This window comes from Hydractinia symbiolongicarpus, chromosome 4, assembly GCF_029227915.1.
Source record: "Hydractinia symbiolongicarpus strain clone_291-10 chromosome 4, HSymV2.1, whole genome shotgun sequence".
NCBI classification, from domain to species: Eukaryota; Metazoa; Cnidaria; class Hydrozoa; order Anthoathecata; family Hydractiniidae; genus Hydractinia; species Hydractinia symbiolongicarpus.
The window spans coordinates 12,921,223-12,943,795 of record NC_079878.1 but is presented as its reverse complement, the minus strand read 5'-3'; the positions used below and the strand labels follow the sequence as shown (position 1 = coordinate 12,943,795).

At 33.1% G+C, this 22,573-nt stretch overlaps 2 protein-coding genes across 2 annotated transcripts; one reads left to right on the top strand and one right to left on the bottom strand.

Moving 5' to 3' along the window:
• On the top strand, positions 1-11,659 carry LOC130641366 (hypoxia-inducible factor prolyl hydroxylase-like). The gene is made up of 8 exons (XM_057448139.1): positions 1-329; positions 5,079-5,289; positions 5,834-6,410; positions 6,754-6,873; positions 7,214-7,350; positions 8,219-8,289; positions 8,928-8,956; positions 9,888-11,659. Exons 2-8 carry the CDS (start codon positions 5,204-5,206, stop codon positions 10,818-10,820), a joined length of 1,953 nt encoding a protein of 650 aa, XP_057304122.1. The 5' UTR covers positions 1-329; positions 5,079-5,203; the 3' UTR covers positions 10,821-11,659.
• A 2,511-nt stretch (positions 11,660-14,170) lies between these two features.
• LOC130641367 (protein CNPPD1-like) lies at positions 14,171-22,563 on the bottom strand. The gene is made up of 8 exons (XM_057448140.1): positions 22,407-22,563; positions 19,531-19,645; positions 19,211-19,292; positions 18,851-18,971; positions 17,368-17,440; positions 17,051-17,106; positions 16,700-16,879; positions 14,171-15,862 (listed from the first exon to the last, which is right to left on the bottom strand). Exons 1-8 carry the CDS (start codon positions 22,422-22,424, stop codon positions 15,227-15,229), a joined length of 1,281 nt encoding a protein of 426 aa, XP_057304123.1. The 5' UTR covers positions 22,425-22,563; the 3' UTR covers positions 14,171-15,226.
• Positions 22,564-22,573: the final 10 nt, after the last annotated feature.

Genomic DNA, 22,573 nt, shown 5'->3' with positions numbered 1-22,573 from the left:
AGTATGCCATTTTTATTTTGGAGCTGGTGAGTTAGGTATCTTTTAGTTTCTTAGACTTAAACATTGCTTTATTTTCTATGTTTGATTATCACCTTACTGCTGTATATTTTAACATGCACACTATTTTCTAATTATAGTGGTAAAACAATATAATATCTAGGAAGCTGTAGTAACAAAGTCTAGCTGTAGTAACAAAGTCAAGCATACAATTTTGATATAATCAAGGACTAAACATGAGTATCAATGAATAAATTAAAAACTTTGCCAAATCAATGCATTACAGAAGAACGATGTTCATTTTGCCAAGCTGACAAAAATATTCGTTTAAGGTGAGAGATATGGGTTTCCTTCGTTGAACAAAGTGTATTTAGAATAAATTCTGATAGTATGTAAATGCAAATAAAGTAAAAATGTGTATACTGGAGGATGTAGATGGTTATTATTTTTCTCTTAAAAATCAAACTGAAAAAAACTATCGATTTCTTTAAATTTAACCCGGAAAACCTAAAGATTCATTTACTTGTGTCTGCCATTTTAGTTTTTTTTAGAGGAATTTTTGTTGGAGTGAGTAACACAAATTGGAATCAGGCTATTACTTCAAGTTAGATTGTGGAATCTAAAACATAGTGTTATATTTTTTTTGAAACCGTTGAGGAAGTGTATTGTTTTCCCAAAATCTTTCAAAATTTAGTGATGGGAGCCTGTTGTTATTATCTTATTAGGAACTGTTTGATTTTGAATACTTAACACATTCATTCTCTTTTTTAATTTTAATGAACTTTCTTTCTTGTATAGCATTTTTAAAAATCTGATTTTGTTATTTTAGGTGTCCAGTCCCTTAATGTAGTTTTCTAGCTAGAAATTATAATACTTTTATTGAAAAAATCTTAAAAGTGATTCAATTTAAAAAAATGATATTGAACCTAGAGCTTAAAAAGCTTTTACACACACACTTACTATCCTTTACTGTCATTTTATATGTCAGACGTATGTATGACTTGCAGTCTTGAAAAAATTTTGCCATTTCACCCGATGTTGAGTATCTCCGCATGTATTTCATTTCACTGCTCAAATAACTAGGGACAACCTGGGACCAGATTTGATTAGTTACAGACAACGGATAAATAAATTTCATCAATTGTTTTTTGTATATGCACTGCTGAAGTCAGCAAAACATCTAAAAACCTATTTTTCCATTGTTTTTCTGCCTAATTGGATTTTTCAACAGGCCTTATCAACTAGTAAATTATAATGACATATTGAAGAAATAGAAAATTTGAATTCTTTATTAATTTATTTTAAATATTGTAGAGTTGAATGATTGTTAAAATGAGATTGTTTGCTCGTCCCAGACTTCTTATGTGTTTTCAATGACCTCGTAACTTGAGATCTACACATCTGTTTGCAAAAAAAATTTGTGGGTAAGTTTAAATGGAAGTTATCTTTTGTTAATCCTAGCCATCTTTGCAACTAAATTAATTTCAGATCATTGCTGAATTTTTATAATTAGCTGTTTTAAAAATTAAAAATAATAAATAAAGTAAAATATGTGTTGTTACTTACAATAAAATTTATTTAAGAACTTTTAAATATTGCTATTCTTAAGTGAACAAAATCAAATTGAACTTTTTAAAGTTGTTTGAGCTTTTCTTCTTATTTGTTATATGTGTTTCACTAAAATCAATGTAACATCTTTGATTTTTTTTGTGATAACATGGCTTCATTTTTGTGATAACATGGTGTTGTTGCCATGACATTGTTGATGAGATTTGTTTTTCACAAGTTCCTAATCCATGTGATGTATTTCTGTGGGAGGATGTAAACAAATGCACTCCAAAATGAACGATGCGACATAATGCTAACTGAATAATCTGTTACCTGTAATTGTCTGAAATTACTTTTATTAATTTTATTTTGTAATAAACATCTTGTGTAGAAATAAAACATTCACTGTTATAATTATGTTTTTTGGATTTAGTTTAAATTTTTTATGATATGAAACGTTTTTAAAACAAATGGTCAAATAGTTTCAAAATTATAAATCTTCATTTGTGAATGTTTGGTGTGCACTATAAGATTGCCGTATGCATCCATGTCTCTTCATGAAGGCCAGAATTTAACTTGTCTTCTTCATCACCCGAAACTTTAAATATACTGGTTTATGTTTTTTTTTAAATTTCTTTCTATATTATGATTTGTGAGCATAAAAAGCTTTAAATTCTTCACTCAATAGTGACTCAACACCTAATTGACATGATAAATATAAATCACTGAGTTGAAAACAATCTAAGAGAAAATTTATTAGTGGTGAAGTTTCTCTTGTATATCTTGTTGAGCGTGCACAATATGACATCACAGGTCAACAAAATTATTACGAACTAAGTTAGCCTTTGTTTCATAATGTTGTCGACTGTTAATATAATTATCACTTATGGGGATAAAATTTGTATGTAAGTTTTTTTTTTAGTTTTCCTTTAAACCTGCTCTCCTAGGGGAAGTTTTTGCAGCAAATTTAAAAATTATTTGCATAAGCTCAATTTGGTATGTGCCTAAATGGGAGGAGTTGTTAATTTTTTTATTTTATTTCCCATTTATTTGGTATGATGTGATTAGCCAATGTTAAAATGGTAATTTGCTATTTAATTAATGAAGCGTAATAATATCCTCTTGCAAGTGTTACACACAGACTAAGCGTATTCTTTTATCAAATTGTTATTAACATCTTATTTGAGAGGTGGGTCAAGAAATCATTATTATAATTTTTGTGTAAAATAAAAGAAAAAGAAAGAATAGTTTTTATGAAGCAAACAATCAGTTGATAAAAACATTTTATTGCATTTATGTTTGCGAGATAGTTAATTCATTGGCAACACGGTAGGATTTTTGTAATTTTTTTGTTCTTTGATGTCTTATCATATAGTTGATGTATCCACAATATGGTGTTTTTTTTAATAATTTTTGTTCTTTGACGTCTTATCATAAATAAATGCTTGTGCTCTTTTGTCTTCTTGGTTTGTATTATTACAATCATCCATTGTTGTTATATTGGAATTTGACACGCTTGCTCTTCATGTAATTTTAAATGCCACAGAAAATAAACTTTCTCAGATATCTTATAATTTCCATGCAAGAAATCATGCAAACATTGAAAATAAATTTACGAAAGGTTAACTCAACTTAACGTATTTGTCGTGGTCTGGTTTTAGGTCTGAACTTTTATATTGTTGTGCTACTGCTTGGAAATTAAATCCAGCTATGCCTTGTTATGTTGCTTGCAGTTCCTGGAATTTAGGACTGTGCATGTTTGCCTTGTGTGTTTTATTTGCCTATTGGTTACCAGACCAGAAACTGTCTAAATGCCATACTGAGTCTATATTTCTTCGTTGTCAAATACATAAAAACACAGACTGAGTTCAATTTTTTATATTTTGCTTTGTGTATATAATTTTTTATTTGTGTTTTGATAATTTTACAATTTAAGTCTTTACAAATATTTTAAAGTGATAAAATAACAAACGTATATTATATATATTTGATCACTTAGAGTTATAAACACAAAAACACAATTTAAATCTTTACAAATATTTTATATTGATAAAAATATACAAATGTATTTGATCACTTATAGTTAGACAAAATAAATGTTCTACTTAGTTATTGCTAATGACTTTCTAGGATAACAAGAAGCAGCTGTTTTTTTTTAACAAAACCTGATCCAAATTGTGTGCATAGAATCATGCCTGAGCAATGTTGTCGTTTTTATTGGCGACATCTGATAGGCTTGTATAGATAAGATGTTGTTTTAATTATGTAGAGTCTTTTTTACTTGTTTTCTTTTTTTTTCTTTTAAATATTTTTCTTTGTGATTAATCATTGATGGTTGTTAAATAAATATAAATTAAAAAGTGAAGTAACTAGAATGAATGCCAGTGATTTGAAAATAATTTAAAGATGAGCTGTTTTGGATCAGTAAGTGTTTTCAGAGTTTTATGTATATGGCCTTGGGTTTGCATTTGCGTTGAAAAAGCTATTTGCCAGAATTTTGCTGCAAGCAATTTTAATTCCAGTGGCAATAATCACTACCTGAATAGAAAATGTCACTTGGGCAATATGGCAAAAATAGTGAATTTTTGCATGAAAGTTACATCCATGTAGCATTTGACAAAATTTTTGATTAGTCAAATTTAATCCCATTTTAGCCAATCAGCAAATTTAGTCCTTTTTAATCCTGTATTTTCATTCCTCCCTTCTAACAGCCAGGAAAATGCTACAATCATTGAATGTTACAATTGCTTTGCCTGAAACTTTTTCCATTTATAACGAGGCATTCCATTGCAGTGTCTTCTTCAAAACACTCTTTTTGCAGCTTATGCACCATTTTTGCAGTTTACAAAGCATTCACAGCCCTGGTTTACTACATAGATGTTAGCATGTGCGGGTAAAATTATATCTGTGGAAATTTTTTTAATGGAGCTAATAATATCAGGGCAAGTCTGATGAAAACAGAATTTCTTATGTACTGCATTATTGGTATGTGCTTTGTGGACCTTTTTTAAGATTTTTTTATTAAATAAATAAATTTCATCTTGTAGAATGAAGATGTATTTCTCTTAAAAAACAAAACAATTGTTCACTTATTCCTACTCCATTGATACTTTTTTATCTCACAAACACAAAATGCTATACCTCAATCTCTGAACAAACATTTCTAATAAAAAACTGGTATCCTACAATTGTAGGATTTTCCTAATCTTGTACTAATCTCCTCTAAACAACATGCAACGATATCCATATACTGAAGTCTATTTTCAAATTTTTTTTCTCAAGTGTCATTTTACAGGTGCTCTTTTCTTTGGCTGTTTATGATTTAGTTATTAAAAGATTAAAAAATTGTGTATTATGTAGGGACAAAAATGAAAATAAGTGACTCTGAAAAACAAAAGTATGTCATTTTTATTTTGGAGCTGGTGAGTTAGGTATCTTTTAGTTTCTTAGACTAAAACATTGTTTTATTTTCTATGTTTGATTATCACCTTACTGCTGTATATTTTAACATGCACACTATTTTCTAATTATAGTGGTAAAACAATATAGTATCTAGGAAGCCGTAGTAACAAAGTCAAGCTGTAGTAACAAAGTCAAGCTGTAGTAACAAAGTCAAGCATACAATTTTGATATAACCAAGGACAAAACATGAGTATCAATGAATAAATTAAAAACTTTGCCAAATCAATGCATTACAGAAGAACGATGTTCATTTTGCCAAGCTGACAAAAATATTCGTTTAAGGTGAGAGATATGGGCTTCCTTCGTTGAACAAAGTCTATTTAGAATAAATTCTGATAGTATGTAAATGCAAATAAAGTAAAAATGTGTATGCTGGAGGATGTAGATGGTTATTATTTTTCTCTTAAAAATCAAACTGAAAAAAACTATTGATTTCTTTAAATTTAACCCGGAAAACCTAAAGATTCTATGGCTAAAGTTCTGGGAGACCCGAAAGTTTTCCCCTTGTAACAATCCACCAGCAACCAGGACGTAGGGGTTTGGGTCTACGTTTGTAAACATGCTTTAAATCATGTCTTAAATTTTGCTAACCTCTCTCAATGTAACTATTACATTGATTTTATTATTTTTCTTTTTGCTTTAGAAAACTTTATATACCAGCATAATCCTTTAGTATTTGTTATTGACACCTTTATTCAGCATTATTTAAATTGATATATGTAACTGAAAAAAAAAACGTATTTTATTTTATAAAAACATTGTTTTTATCACTTAGCACGTTGTAAGTAGTCATATTGGTAAAATATTTGTTTTGTTTTGTTGTTAGGTGTTCGCAATGCAAAAAAACTTGGTATTGCTCACCCCACCATCAAAAGTTACATTGGAAACACCATAAGTCAAGCTGTCGATCTTCTTCTGCAATCGATTTTAGCATCACAAACAATAGTAATGTTATTGATGCTGAAACTTTCAACAGCATGAAGTCAATGCTTGTTGATTCGTTACACAACGCATCAACTAAAAAAAACTTATCAGATTATGACCTTGCTAAGAGTCCCGAAGTAAGTAGTGAACTTACTGCTAGAGTGTCGCAAAGAGCAGATTATCTAGTTCACCACCTGACTAAATTTGGTTATTGTATTATTGATGGTTTTTTGGGCGAAGCGAAAGCTCAAAAGGTGCACTGGTGTGTCACTCAGATCCAACAGTCCGGTATAATGACAGGTGGTGAATTAGTAAAAAAAAGCGATAAAGAACAACTTATTCGAGGTGACCAGATAGCTTGGATGACAGGTAAAGAAGAACAATATGAATATCTCCGATTGTTTATTTCAGCTACAGATCAGTTGCTACGGCACAGCTGTCGAAAAATTAAGGGTCATGTAATTAAAGGAAGAACGCCTGTAAGTTTAGAATAATTTTGTCAAGGAGCATGCTTTAAGGTTGATCAAAACCCTTTATTGTGCCTTTTGGAAGCTATTTAGTGCAGTGATTAGATGCTATGATTAGATAAGGACTGTATGTTATTTAGAATGGGACAAGACAAGGCTGAACAGTGCTGTTTAACAAAATTACAGCAATCAGAGAGATAATTAATTAGAATTGAATCTCCAAGAACACTAAACGTCTCTTAGCAGCCTAGTTTGTTTGTGTAATCTCGCCATACAGAAGCAACTGCTTTTCAGCACCTATATCATATTTCACTGTGTGTCTTTCCATCAAAATGAAGTTCTTATTGTTGCGTAGGCAATGGTGGCTTGTTACCCTGGTGATGGTACTGGGTATAAGTGTCATGTCGACAACGCAACCAAGGATGGGAGATGTATCACATTATTGTATTACTTAAATAAAGGTTGGGATAGTAAGGTAAAATGTCTTAGTTAGTAGCATAGAGAATTTTTTTTTTTTAATTGCTCTCATAGTTGAGATAGGTAGTCTCTCACAGGCATATACGATGTTTTAATTTCTCCAATGTGGGTGACTGAAATTTTTGATGATTGATGAATAGAAATTTAATGAGGAAAATATACGATTTACTTATGATACAAAATTGGTAGACACAAAATTAATCCCTGTTATACTAAACACGTTTTAATTCCTGTTAAGCTAACAATTTTAAAATTAACATTTAAGATGTCTCGAAAGATCTTAATGAACAGTGTTGTCACTTAAAAACATACTAACATTGCAGTATTTTTATTTTCAGCAACATGGTGGTGCATTGCAACTACATGCACTGCGAAACCCTACTCCTACAACAATTGAACCTATATTTGACAGAATGCTTGTTTTTTGGTCAGACAGAAGATCACCCCATCAAGTATTACCTGCATACAGACAAAGGTGAGATGGCCAGCTTTGAAAACATTTTGTTCTATTTGTAAATCAGTGACATAGTATTCTGACTGAGTATTCTGCTGTCTATAAGAATCTATGTAAACGGTTCATAGGTATTTTCCCATGTTTTTTGCGCTTCTTATTTTTTCAGGAAGAAGGCTTGCCATTGTTCTTATTTTGTTCCCTTTTTTCAACAATTCCTAGCCCTATTTCACTATAGTTTTCATGTTTTACGAATAGTATAATATCACTCATGTCTGCCTAAAATCAGTAAATGAATTAACAAATAGCCAACATATGAACACTCAACAAACTTTCCTATACCTTGCTATAGGTCACTTCAGATAATGAATTTTAGTCAAACTGTCTTTTACAATTTGGTGGTGCTTTGATGGTTTGCGTTTTTAATATTTTCACAGAAAATGATGAAATACAGCTGTTCATCGTTTTACTACAAATATATTTCTCGCAACACTGATTTATCATTTTATAATGTGAATAGGCCTTTATATTGTAAACCAAGCCTAAAAATTGTCCTGACGCCTAATTGCCAAAGTATGTGATAGGTTTTTTATATTGAAAATGATGCAATCAACCTCATAGCCATAGGTGAAATTACATAGACTTTTTTGATTTTAAGGCCCTGTCGATATTTAAAAATTTAAGATGAAAAAGTGCTTTGATAATATTTGGACTGTTTGATCTATATTTTTTGCTATGAGCCTGTACACAATAACGAGACTGCCACTTTTTATTTGTTAAAAGATTTTGGTCAAACCATGCGGAAAACTGATTGTTACAATTTTATAACCAATGTACCCAATAACCTTAAAGAAGAAGCACTTTCACTTTCATGAAGTGTTCTGTTTTATAGATTCGCCATCACGATTTGGTATTTTGACGAAGTTGAAAGAGGAAAAGTGAAAGAAGCTTACATCGAGAAAAGTAAGGCTTGTCAAACCGACTTATGTGCATAATTTGCGCAGATTTTGTTTCAGGTGAAATACCAACATATAAATGAGAACTTTTTCGCAAGGTAGACATGTTGATAACCAATCTCTACACTGTTCTGCTGTTTTTGTTATTATTGTTATAATCAGTATTGTTTTGTTTTGTTGTTATCGTTATTGTTAATAAGATGTCTATATAAATGATTTTCATAGAATTTTTCAACAGTTTAGGTTGATTTTTGATAGACAGTGTTAAAACAGGAAAAAAAACTGGAAAAATAATTTTCATTTTTTTAGAAAATTCAGGAAATCTAAGGAAAGACTTTTTTCTGAAAAGCTTTTTGTGGTTAAGGTTATTAGGAAAATTATATTTGTTTACTGGCGTCGACAAAAGTTTTGTAATTATACTCGTATCTTTTTCGACGTGACCATTTCGTTAGATTGACTTATACCTTTTTAAACCATACCAAATAGCATAAATTTTAGGACCAAAAGCCAGGAAAAATTTAGGATCCTGTCTGAATTTTGTTTAAGAGTGTTTTTTGGGACTATTTGAACAATAGTCATTTTTCGATGTATGTTTCAAATTTGTGCTGACTCTTTAACGATTAATTCTTCGTACTTTTGTTTTAGTGAAAAATGGCTTCAGCTCAAGGCAACATGTAAGTTCTATCTCTTAATCACCTTACAAATTTCGAAGTCACCAATAATAAGGTTTCGGTCACCAATTCGTCCCAAAAAATGGTTTACTGGTACTTAACACTTTTTTTTATCTCCTGTAAAGCCTTGTGTAACCCCTAAGTCAAAGATTCTATTTTATTACATAGATATACCACCACCTTTCCTTAGTATAACCTTGCATTTAGAAAAGACACATCAGGAAAATTTGAACGTAAAAGCCAAAAAAATAAACTTCACATTTAAGCAATAGACCAAGTCACAGCACACATCATCAGCGGGAATCACTCGATTAAAATGCCGCTGATGATTCGTCTTTTTCAAAAGTAAAGCTATGCTAGGGAAAGATGGTGGTATATCTATATAACAAAAAAGAAACTTTTGACTGAGGGTTATATAGGAGTTAACAAAAGTGTTACATATAGTTTATTATTTTTAAGGGCCGATTCGTTGCCGAAGCCCAGTAAAAATAATTTTGATCTCCGCCAGTATATATCTTTGTTGCTACAATTGGTTTTAAAATAGCAGGTAAAATGTGTAAGTTAAACTGACTAATACAAACCTGCGCAAGCATAAGGAAACATGATGAAAAGTTCTGTTCAGTAAGGCAATCAGGAAATACAGTAAGAAAAAAACTTAAGGAAAAGAAACCATTTTTTGTACTTTTGTACTTTTGATAGGATAAAAAAAAAGTTAAATGGCGATCAGCGCACTGCCTCCAACGAACATTAATTCTAATTAACTTTAATTTTTTTAATTAAATTTTCTGCTTTTGTCAAACTGGTTCCTTCCTGGAAAAGGTCAAAAACTGCATAAAAACTACGAAAATTTATTATTTAAAAATGAGTTACCATCCTAGATACGTTACTACTTTATATTTACGTGTAGTTTGTTTCCTTTTTGTGTTTTATATAGTTGCAACATGAAGTGAAAGCTAATCAAACACCAACCATTCAATCATTGCATCAAATGTCTACCAATCAGGCGACTTCAAGTCAAATGTCTACCAATCAGGGGACTTCAAGTCAAATGTTCACCAATCATTGGACTTCGAGTCAAATAACTAACAATCAAGGGACTTCCAGTACATTCTCTACCGAACAAGGGACTTCCAGTCGAATATCTGTGAATCACAATAATTTAAGTCAAATGTCTATTAATAACCAGAATCTAAATAGAATGCCCACCAATCACAATACTTCCAATAAAATATCTACCAATCAGAATACTCCAAATCAAATGCCTTCCAACTACGACACCTTGAATCAAATATCTGACAATACTCTTCATCAAATATATACTATTCACAATAACCTCCGTCAGCTGTCAACTGGTTTGGATACACCTAATGAAAAACCAGCCAATCGCAACCCTCTAAATGAAGCACCAGCCAATCACAACCCTCTAATTCAAGCACTTGATTACAATACTCTGAACCAAATGTCTAGTAATCAAAACCCTTATAATCAAGCACGTACTAATTACTATACCTTGAATCAAGGATCTACCAATCACAACACGCTAAATTCAGCACCTACCAATTACAGTACTTTGAGTCACATATCTACCAATCACAACTCGCTAAATCCAGCACCAACCAATTGCAGTACTTTGAGTCACATATCTACCAATCATAACACGCTAAATCTAGCACCAACCAATTACAGTACTTTGAGTCACATATCTACCAATCACAACACGCTAAATCCAGCACCAACCAATTACAGTACTTTGAGTCACCTCAACCAAACATCTGCCAGTTACAATACTGTAAATCAAATTTCCACCAATCGAAACATTTTTAATTACCAAGGTGCAGCGTATACATCGAACCACAAGAAAACGTAAAATTCAAGCTAAGCAAATTCTAGCGTTAATTGTCGCTCATATTGAAGAACTCTCTCGTTTGATTTTTGCTTTTTGTAAGAACAAGGTATCTGTTTTGAATTTCTAAGGCAGAAGCCTTTTTTTCTGCTTAACTTAACCCATTATTTATTAAGTCACAAGTGGCTAAAATTCTAGCAAGTGATAAAAGCTGCGAAATATTTTTTTTGCAATATATTAGTTTAATGTATACATTTTAGTAAACAAATTAAACGCTTCGGAATTTTAATCGGAGCTTACCGTAGAAATTTTGGCGGAAAGAAAATCTGGCAAACTTTGAAAAATATTTTATGAAAATCCTATTTTCCTACGAATCAAAAGTTGACTGTGAACAAAAAATAATCTTAGCGGTGATTTAACTAGGCGGAATCTATATTATAATACCCTTATACGTCTGTCCGTCTGTCACGCAAATTGGCACCGAAAGTAGCGAGACGCACGTTATGTGGGTTAAAAAGAACAGGCTAACCCGTGGTTTTTCCACGGGCCACCGACTAGTTTTATCAAATCCTGCTAACTCTGTCCACCAAAATTTCTTTCCTTAGGATAACATTTTTCTCTCTATAATTTAAAAAATAAGAGGTCCAATAATTCAAAGAAAAAATGATTTTTTTTTAATTTTAAAATTATAATTTCACAGAGTGTAACAAATATAGCCAACCTAGTCCCAGGGCTCTTCTATGACTTTCTATTAGAATATTCTCCTAGAAATGCTGTAGCGTAGAAAACCCCTGGGTATAAAGTTGTAATATTGTGGTATTATTTATTAAGAATGAATTTATGTTGTCAAAACATTCTCCAAACGGTTGTTATCTGCTTTTTCAAAAAAAAATTTCTACCCTGAACTGCGACCCATGTTCCGGAATATATGGGGAAAAATTACTGAAGGTGAACCATAATGAATGCTGCTACACGTTTTTGTTACAGGCCCAACCTCGTTCCTAGGGCATTTTACCTTGTTGATGAAACCGTTATAAAGGATCAGGGGCCACAAGACCCTGGGGACGAGGTTGCTACAGGCAGTGCCATTCTAGAACACAATTTTTAACATATACCTCTACCAACTTTGCTAGTCAAAATCGGAGTCTAATCCCAGCTTAAGCACGTTTTCTTGTACAATTGTTCAAGAAGGAAGCTAATATGTCAAATCAACAGCAACTGTGCGGTTGGGCCTGCTTTTCTTTGTTGCTTTTGCTGAAACAAAACTACAATCCTGGACAAAATATATTGGAACTTTTCATATTTTATATGTATTTACCAACCACATCTCCTTCCCCCTATTTTAATGTTGCAAGGTGCTGTATGACCAGTTGGCGGCAACATTGAAATAGGGCCCCAGAAAATTTTCCTTAAAAATGTCAACTATTTTTCCGTGATTGTAGGCACCATTGTCAAGAACTCATCCCTACGTAGCGACTGATGGAAAGTCATCTCAAACACACATGTTCAAGTTATTGAACAAAATCTCCTTAGTCTAAAGTTCGACTTAATACAAAAATCTCTGAATAATATCGGTGAAAATATCGATGAAAATATCGTGCCCTAACTGACTGATGACGCACCGCCCTCAGGCAGTTTGTAGGCACGAGGCTGCTGTTTGGGCGTTAAGACATGACCCTATTGTTGTGATTGTAAGTAATTAAAATGCCAGACAATTCTTTCTTAGTTTAAATAGAATGAGTTAATATCGTCGATACAAACTAGTCATCACCGGCGTCACGAACTCATCCCTCAACCTCGTCCCCAGGACTATTTGCTTCTCAACGGCGCTGCGCTTTTTGATAGTTCTATTTTGTCCGGGATTGTAGGCACTACCGTCGAGAACTCGTCCAAGTAGCGACTGATGGAGATAGTCATCTCAAACATACATGTTCGAGTGAGTAAAAATGATCTCCCTAATCTAAAGGGTAACGTTGTTTTCTCCTCGCGAAAACAATAGATAAAATAGCTCTAAAATTCGTCTCCAAGAAGAAAGGAATAATATCAGGAAAAATATCGCGCCTTGACCAACTGATGACAGACCGACCTCAGGTGGTTGATTATGATTTTGTTGATCCCAGCGAGCAATACTTTTTGTTGACGTTAAGATTTTGTGATCAAAATTCCAGATTTCGAAGATCCTGTTAGACAAAAAGGTCAGCCAAAAATTTGAGTTGTAACGTTAATTTAGTGCATTTTTGATTGGAAATGTCTATTTGACACAAAACCTTAAAAAAAAAAAAAAAAAACCTTAAAAAATGAAAAATTCGGAAGGCATCAATTGGCGTAACTTCAAAAAATCGCCCTGGGACATTAATTGGTGCTTGCAGCAAAGGGCGCAAGTGTTTAAACTATTTACAACGTACGAACCTCAAATGTACAACTTTAAGTAAGAAAATAACATCAAGAAATTCGAAAAATATGAATTAGCTTTTAAAAATTGACGTGGAAGCCAACAGCTGGAATAAATAAATCCAAAACTTTTTTCGAACTTTCTGTTCTAAAATGATAAAATTCTATTTCGAAGTTACATACAGCACGTGTTCGCCAACAGATCTGTCTGACAAGCGCTGGGCCCCTAATGTTTTTTTTTAAATTCTGTAACTCGTTTGCTTAGTGCCGTTTCATTTTTCTTACTGATATTTTTAGCTTAGTTAAAGACCTACTTTCTTGTTATCTGCGGTACAATTTTAACCGATTTTTCTTTTTGTAATGTCACTAAATGGCATAAATACACGCACGCGCTGGTCTGCACAACGCACGAATGCTTGGTTACTATATCACTCTTGAACTCAAAACGGAAAAAGAATTTAAATTTAAAAACCAATAACACTTTCTCCTGAAAAAAACTCCACTACCTTGAGGAAACAAATTATTTGTAGAATTTTTATCGGAAAATATTTGCTTGTTTTGCAAAAATTTTAAAAATTGTTTATCCACATTATTTCTTTCGCAACATTTTCTATCCCTTTTATTCAGAAAAATATTTTCAGAAAAAAAATATTTCTTTCTTGTTCTTCAAATCCCTTTATGAACATGTTATTTAGTCCTTTGTTGTTTATATCTGAAAATACTTTTACTTCTGAAAGCTCTATTTTAGGCAAAATTCTGATTTTGCTGCTATTAAAATCTTCTGCATCCCAAAAAATAAATCAATCTATATTATAATACGTATACGTCTGTCCGTCTGTCACGTAAAATGGTACCGAAAATAGCGAGACGCACACTATACGGTTTAAAAAGAACGGGCAAACCCGTGGATTTTCCACGGGCCACCTAGTTTCGAAAATTTCAGTAAAACAAATGTGTCAAATTTAAATCGAGATAGCAAAAGATTAGAAATACAATTTCTTCTTTGATCACGTGAATAAAACAGCTGTTGAAAATAATGACATAGGAGAGTAACAATTAAATTAAAAAAGTGCTGGAAAGAAGCATAAATAATAATACATAAAAAAGCAGTACAAAATACAAAAACTATCAAACCGAAATAAAGAGACTTTAGCTCAAACCATCAAAAATCCTATCACACTAAGAAATGTTAAACTTAAATGTCGTACCCCGAAGCAAACTCATTTTAGTCGAATCTACACGCCACGATTGGCGAAAATGATCATGAATATAGAAGTGTTTGAAATATTTCATATAACTTAAGCTAGCTAGAATTATATAAAAAAGTTAACTTTGACTACAAAGTGCACAAAAAAGGTCCACAAATGTCAAAAATATAGCTATATTAAATCTTATAATCTAATATGTTCAAAATATATAGGAATAAAATTGAATATATAACTAAATTTTTACTGGTAAATACATTTCTGTTGCTGTTGGTATTAGCAGTAAAATAAAGTTACCAAATCTCCACTGAAATAAATAAAACATCTTGGTATATGAGGTGAGTACATTGGGTATGTGCTCACCTCATACCTCAAAATGTAAACACGCAATAATCAAAATTTGAAAAGATTCAATGAAAAAAACAACCTGCGAGTTTTTTATTCAGAAATGAGTGTCATGACTTTTTTCAGACCAAACTAAATAAATCCTTCGAATTTTAAAATTCCTTTAATTCATTGCCACCTTGGTGAGGCTTTTTTTAAATTCTCTTAAATCAGCTAACTGGGAATGTTTATACTGGTTTACACTTGTCACGCAAACAAAAGCGCAAGAAAAGGACTGTGTGAACACCCATGCAAGCAAAAACTTTTTTTAAAATTAATATTACGCATGTGTATGTTGTTTGCGTTTGCGCTTTCAGTTCTTAAACATTACCCTGCAAAATTGTTATAAAAAAGCGACAAAAATCTCATATGAATAAGACATAACAGAATAAACGATAAAATGTATATTGCAAAGACAGTTTCAGGACGAAATGAAACACAAAACAGAGTTTACATAACTAACATTCCAAATAATGTAGGCTTCGCGACTACATGGCCTTCGTAAATTTTTCGTCCAATCGATACCTTATTCATAAAGTCATATTGATCCCGATAGGTAGTCGACTTTACCGTCTCAGAGTTGCACTCACAATAATTGCCAGGGTCAAGGTCGAAGAAATCACTGCAGAATGCACGTGCGTATGAAAAGTCCACGGACAGGTGAAGGCTTGTTTGGTAGTGTAAATAACGAAATGGAGATTCGAAGCATTTAGAAATGTCACGTACACATTGACAACTGTTCCTAGACTGTATGGAATGCGTAACATTGATGGAAGTAATATTGTGCTGTTTGTCGTGGCGGAGAAGATTCTCAAGTTCAGTTTCATTTCCAGGTAACATAGTATCATCGTCCAGTGCATCTCCATGAGATTGGTCAATGGGTTGGTTTCTTCTTGTGCGAGTTAAACAACGATTTTCAAAAGGCCGATAACTAGCAGAAGCTGAAGTAGTGTAGTTACTCGACGAAACCTGTTCAGGGCGTAATTCGTTGACTTGTTGCACCGATGTAGTTGCAGTGTAACACATAACTGATGTCGCCAGTAGACTTAAGGACATGCCGTAGACAAGTGCGCACCCACCAATGATCTACAAAAGAAATACCACATTATAATTTGCTACAACTAACTGACAAAACATTAAAATACCTAAAATGCAATAACAGTTACAAGTTTTGAACTGCTCCTTACTTTCTACAACACTTGCTAAATTTACCAATTAATCAATTACCTAATTTCTTGAGTGCACACATCTCTAAAATTTTACGCGAATAACGTAATTCTTTAAATAAACGCCTTCTTTTCAACGAATTTTTTCAACGCCTGCTCCAGAAGTTTTTTCTTATTAAGACATACTGTAAATGATCGATTAAGCCCCCGGGGGTTATTTGTCAAAATGGGTTTTGGGGGAGGGGGCTTATTCGGGAGGGGGGCTTATAAAATTATGCAAAAATCTAGCGTGCTAACATATTGGACAAAAATTAATATGCAAAACAGACACCCGGAAGAAGCAATGGAATATGATAAAAATGCTATTGGCATTTTCAAATCAACCGATTAAGTAACATGGTTGGACATCTACCAATAGAAATTTCTTGTTTACTTACAAACTTTATAAAACAACGCCTGAAAGCAAACTTGAAGCAATTGTAGTCAGAAAGAAAAAAAGGAAGGTCGGACTTGTTGGTCCAGCAAAGCATGTTGCTTTGACAGGGATATATTGTTCGACAAGTTGAAAAAAAAAAGAAAAGGAAAACACCCTCACTTTGAATTGGATGCTATAACCACGAGTGTTATTAATACCTCAACCTGCGAAATAAATACCATTTAATCAATTGACTTATTCGGGAGTGGGGGCTTAATCGATCATTTATGGTAATACGAAGTCAAACGATTGCAGTACATACAAATATATTTAAGAGCATACCTTAACAGTACTTTCGATAATCCCCTTTAAAATCTTCTGGTAAGGTGATGCAGCTAAAAACTGTGTTAAATCTGTGTAGGAGAACCAGCCACGTTGGAGTCCGTACTTAAAAGCTATCTTTGTTTCCATTTTCGTACAAAAATCTAAGAAGTCTGAGGGACTCACGTATGCATTCCAATTCTAAATTTTAAGGCTTAGTACATTAAGGCTTTGTTCTAAATTAATACAACTCTTAGTGTTGTGAGTCCATAGATAACAAAAAAAACTAACAAATTAAATGTCCTTAACTTGGCAGAATATCACTTATGTACATATGAAAGCACTGATCAAATAAACAAAAAAACAACATACCATTGCATCTAAGAATTCTCTTTCTAGTTTATTTACAGTCGATACAGCAAGTCCAGCTAAAATGGTCAACAAAAAATAAAAAACATGTTTCTTTTTTAAAAGAAACACAAAAGAAAAAAGAGCAATCAATATAGGTATTTTGACATGAGAATTTTTAAAGGTATAAAATAGGCATTATTCTTAATAAATTTTAATACAACAACTCCAAACTTAAGAAAATTTTTGACTATAAATATAAAAAGTATGTTTCAGATAAAATGTATACTGTTCTAGCAAATTTGCAATAAATATTAAACATGCAAAAGAGAAGGACGTACCAGCTTCAGCCCACTCGTTATTGAATATTTCTTCTTCTTCTCCTTCATCATGAAGAAATTTTGTTGCAACAAGCTTAAAAAAAATTATTAACTTAACTGAGTGCACCTTGACGAGTTCTCCCGGAAAATTATGCACCCGGATTGCTTTTGGTGTTAGATGCTTTAAATATCACTGAAAAATGAGGAGGCTGGTGTAAAAAAGCTCTAGGTTCTGGAGACAAACTAATTTCATCAATACAGTTTCACCTTCAAATTTGCACAAAATAGCAAGGGCCTGGGTATGAACGAAAAGCAATCTATAAAGACCGGCAAATCTATTATGGCAATCCTATTATTTATTCACTAAGGTGACTCCAATTTAATTAGTTGTTCTACGGGTGAAGTCGATAGTAGCTTACGGTCGGTCGGCGAAATTAAAATAATTTTATTAAAAATGTATGGTCGGAACAACAAAAATTTTTCTTGCGTTGTTGTAAAAGTTATACAGCAAGAATTATTGTTTTGAAAGTTGTACAGAATATACTTGTATTGTTTTCAAAGTCTTCAGCAGGTTATACTTATACTCGGTTATACTCGAAAATTATACAGCAAGTTATTCTTCTCCTACTTAAAATAATAAAACAAACAATTTTAGTGTTCTTTTAATGTTTTTTGCGCAATTTTTTAGGAAAATCTAAATTTAAGCTCAAATTCCTTTTCCTACTATGGTTGTTTATTTGAAAATATTTGAAGTCTTTCACAGCGTTAAAATCATTTTTTTAAAATTCATAACGGACGAGGGTGTTACGACAAGCACATTCTATCTTGTTTTAATTTTTTTCCTACTTTATTACAGTTTAGCTAGCGTAATTTTAAACATATATATTAATCATAACGAAGGAGTGTGTTACGACAATAATCTGTCTTGTTTTTCGCTTGTATATATTTTTGTTATAAATCACATAAAAATTTAAACTTCTGTTTAAGCACGTTACTATTTTTGAGATTACAAAATTTGCGCATCGCGCATTTTAGTTTTATTGCAACAAATTACCATGAACAAAGAATCAACTTCCAGTGGCCTTACCAATTGTGATCCTAAGAAACGTTATTGACTCACCTTGTTGACATTCAACCAACAAAAAATAACATCATTGATTATTTTCTATGCTCATTATATTTTCACAAAATGGGATGAGAAATTGTTTTTTTTTTCCTTTTTTTTCTTCAAAACTTTTTTGCTTGATGTGAAAATTAGGGTCCGTCGGGCCCGTAGAACAACTAATTAAATTGGAGTCGCCTAACAAGCATTAATTATTAGTACTCCTCCTCTCTCCTTTGTGCAATTGTGATAAATACAGATGAGTTTTATCCAAGTTCGCATAAGTGAGGACAGAGCCCATAGCCTTGAAAACTACATGTGCTGACTGGTATGTAATCATACCTTAGCTAGAAAGGCAAAACATTTAGCTTTCAAAGCGTCAAAAGAAGTAGCAAAACTTACCATGGAAACTACATAAATATCAGATGAGGAAACACGTTCTAAGTAAGAAGGGTTAAGTTGTCGTAGCCGTTCAGAATACAGAATGCCCATCATAAGGGCACATGGTGAAATTGGTAGTTGCCTAAAAAAAGTGAAAAAGCAAATAATCATGCTACACTTAATATAATAACTTCAGAATGTAATAACAGGATTTTTTTTCCAATAAATTATTAGAAGCTATACTTCAATGTTAAAATAAGTACACAGCTTATAACTCATTCTAGATGTACGATACAATAGGATGGTTAAAATCTAAAGATGTGTAAATACCAAAGATAATTGGTGATAAAACTAAAAACTGCATTAATTTTTATAGTATACCTTGTTAAAGAGCTAGCATAACGCTGTGTGATCTTTCGACGGGAACAAGTTGCTGTGTCCAGAAGCATAGATACTGCAACATCTAGTGAATATAGCATACATTTGAAGCATAAACTTTGGCGTAACATTTTGAAAGTTTTTGCTGCAAAACTTGACTAATGCAAATTTAATATGAAAATAAAACCTCTATCCCAAGAGTAGTTTTTAGCTTAAATTTATCCTAAAATATGGCATTTCTAGCAACAGTGAATTAAAAAGTTAATACTTCTTAACAATGTAGCCTCAAGTTTTGTGACAAACAACTTTTTATTGAAGCATACCTGTCAAAGCAACTGACGAAGATTCGTAACAGTCATTATCTTCACTGCAATACAATGTTTTCTTCAACCGAAAAGCTAAATCATCTGCACAGCCCCATGTGAAATAGGGAGAATTCTAGAAAAAGAAAAAAAAACACATAGAAGTTAACTTTTTCAATTTGACATTTATACACATCTCTTAACACAAATTCCAAAATAATCAAAAAGAGAAAAAACAAGCACACACAAGAACCTTAATTTCTCTATTTTCGTGATTGACCTGTGCACACTTAGATTGCAGAGATAACAATTGAAAATAAAATTAGTAAAAAAAATCAGTGTTAGATAGGTTGTGTGGTTCAATTAAAATACAAACTTATTATATGGGAGAAGGGGCGAACAATAAGTGGCGACAGTTTCGTTGACTAGACATAACCTTTCACCAGCATAGCCAACGGGCCAACAAACCAGTCCAGCCAATGAACAACAAAACAAAAGACAAGGACTAAGGGATAGGGACTTGGGGTCAAGTCTTGGTTGATTTTTATGTAATCGCAGTTGGTTCTGTGGTCGTTGGCTCGTTTTTTGGCTACTTACTTTCTATGCAGTTCAATTTTCTATTAATGAATTCCGGGGTTTACATTTTCAGCGGTAAGCTCTTTCAGGTCTGGCATCTGCTTGGCAGTGAAAAAGCTGGGGGCGCCAGGTGAAGCAAAGTAATTGTCAGTCTATAGATGAATTGCAAAGGTGTACAAAGTTCCATATGGGCATGCACCTTAACAAGCAAGAAAAGGACCACAAAGCCAAATTGAACGTTTACGCTATTTTATAAACTTTTAGGAATATAAGGTTGAGAAGTAATTGGAATTTTTTTTTCAATTACACGCTTTTTCTTTATAAGAATAACTCCCATAAGAATATCAGGGTGAAAATTGCCCAAATTGTAAGAATATGTTAAGAATATTTCTAGGGTGAGCAGGCCTGGAAATTTGTGGAGTCTATGGAAACGATCCATCGTTACTGTGATTTGGAGCTGACGGAAAAGATCAAAATGTTTTTTCGTTTCCGCAAAGTAGACATTGCGGAAACGATCAGCTTAAAAGGACCAAAACTATTCAAAAATTCTGAGACTAAAAGTTTTTGACCAAGCCGGAAATCTATTGGACGTTTTGTCCGACAAAATGTGGCAGAAATTTTGTTTGACGAGTCTCTAAAAATTATTTAGAGGGGTGCAATCGCAAGCTACAAAATAGATTTTATAGCTTGATTTTGAAAACTCTATTTTTCAGGCGTGCGATTAATCACACGCCTGAAACAATTTAGGTGTGTGCCAAGGCATGCGCCTGGGATTGCATGCCTCTTCTGAAAAAGACTGATATTTAAAAGGTAAGACTAATGAAGCTTTAAAAAATAATATTTTCAAAATTGCCAACACTTCAATCTCTCACGTCGGCAATTTATTGCAGAAGGATTGCCGCTAATTTAAAATATTGTCCAAGGGAAACGATTTATCGTTATGCTCTTTATTAATTCACCGTAACCTCGCAGAAACGAAGCGATCATCATTTGGCTTCTTTCGAGTAACGCTCCGAGCACAGAATCTATGAGCAATCTTTGTTGTCACTTTTATGCTTGCTTAGCAAAATAATTTTCAGAAACAGATTACGCAAAGAAGACATCTAATCTATGCACTGAGAAAGCGATCTTTTAACTATAATTTGAACCAAACATGTGCCTTAGAGAACGGTGCTATGCACAAGCACAAGCACAAATGACAGCGAACATAGCAGTTAGTCGATCTTTCTTAAGAGGGTGCCGACAAACGCCCGTATATATAAGGGCGAGCACGGGCGACTTTTCAAATTAAATTGGCGGTTGTCGCCCGGAAACCGCCCGCACTTTCGCGAACTCGCCCGGAACATACCCGAAATGCAATTCCTTGTAACATACCATGCGGACGATAGTTGGAAGAAGGCGGTTGAAGATAAAGGAGTTATGAAGTTTATGTATAAGTTATTTATAAAGTAAATCTTATTTTAAACTATCAAAAACAGCTCTTTTAAGAACTTTGCTACCACATAGTAAGTTTATTTCAATTTTTATAGTTTTTTTGAATCATTAGTGTCTGTTTTCTTTTCTTTTTAGGGCATTGTTAGGGTCTATTCAGGGGTTTTCGGGCAAATACTTGTTTTTTTTTTTAAAACGCCGAACTCACCCGAAAACGCCCGCACTTTTTACGGTGTATGCGTCTTATCGGCACCCTCGTTCTTTCTTTTTTTCACCCTGCAAGCCATGTTTTTTTCTGCACTACTGTAATGTTTTCGTTACCTCCATATCTGATACACATTTTTTAGGATAGCATTACGTAATGTTATATGATGCATGCGCAGACACCGCACTATAATTGAGTGCATTGCAGGGTCAAAGGTTCTAGCTAGCATGATTTATTGGCGCCGTAGATTAGTGGTTATAGCTCTCATACTCTGTGCGGGAGACCGGGGTTCGATTCCTCTTGACGGCGATTCAACATAGGCGAGTGAATGTTACCATAGCCCTGGGTTAACCCAAGCCATGTGAGGGAAATTGGGAAAATGGCACACTGTGTGGGCGTTGGATGTTGCCGGGAGTTGTCTAGTAGAGCGCGGGCTCTAATTGGGTCTGCATAGCTCAAAATGAGCATTAAATAAACTAGGACTCTCCATCTACGCCATGGCCCCTCCTGGAAATAATAGACAGGGTATATCCCTCGATATTTGTGAGGCTAGCCATGTAAAATATGCACATCATCATCAGCAGCAGTTTGTTTTTGCACTACTTTTGGGGGAGAATTGACAAGAATTTCTTCCCCGCTACCACTCCCTGAAATGTTTCTAAATCATAGTATTAAGTAGACCTACCTTTTTACTAACTGTCATGTCTAAATTATAAAAATATCCTCTTTAATATAAAGGTGAAGGAGGTGCGTAGCTGGAACTAGTAGAAAGCGCTCCCCATTTTTTTAATGACTTTGGTATATAACTTGTTGTGAGGCGAGACTGCACTTCCCGCGTTTATACATATAATG

Coding starts and splice junctions, on each gene's coding strand:
- LOC130641366 (XM_057448139.1), top strand. CDS start 5,204: ATGAATAAATTAAAAACTTTGCCAAATCAATGCATTACAGAAGAACGA. Junction 8,290..8,927: donor AGAAGCTTACATCGAGAAAA/GTAAGGCTTGTC, acceptor CTTTTGTTTTAG/TGAAAAATGGCTTCAGCTCA. Junction 8,957..9,887: donor GCTTCAGCTCAAGGCAACAT/GTAAGTTCTATC, acceptor TGTTTTATATAG/TTGCAACATGAAGTGAAAGC.
- LOC130641367 (XM_057448140.1), bottom strand. Junction 18,972..19,210: donor TATGCTAGCTCTTTAACAAG/GTATACTATAAA, acceptor CACTTTTTTTAG/GCAACTACCAATTTCACCAT. Junction 16,880..17,050: donor GAGAATTCTTAGATGCAATG/GTATGTTGTTTT, acceptor CTTAAAATTTAG/AATTGGAATGCATACGTGAG.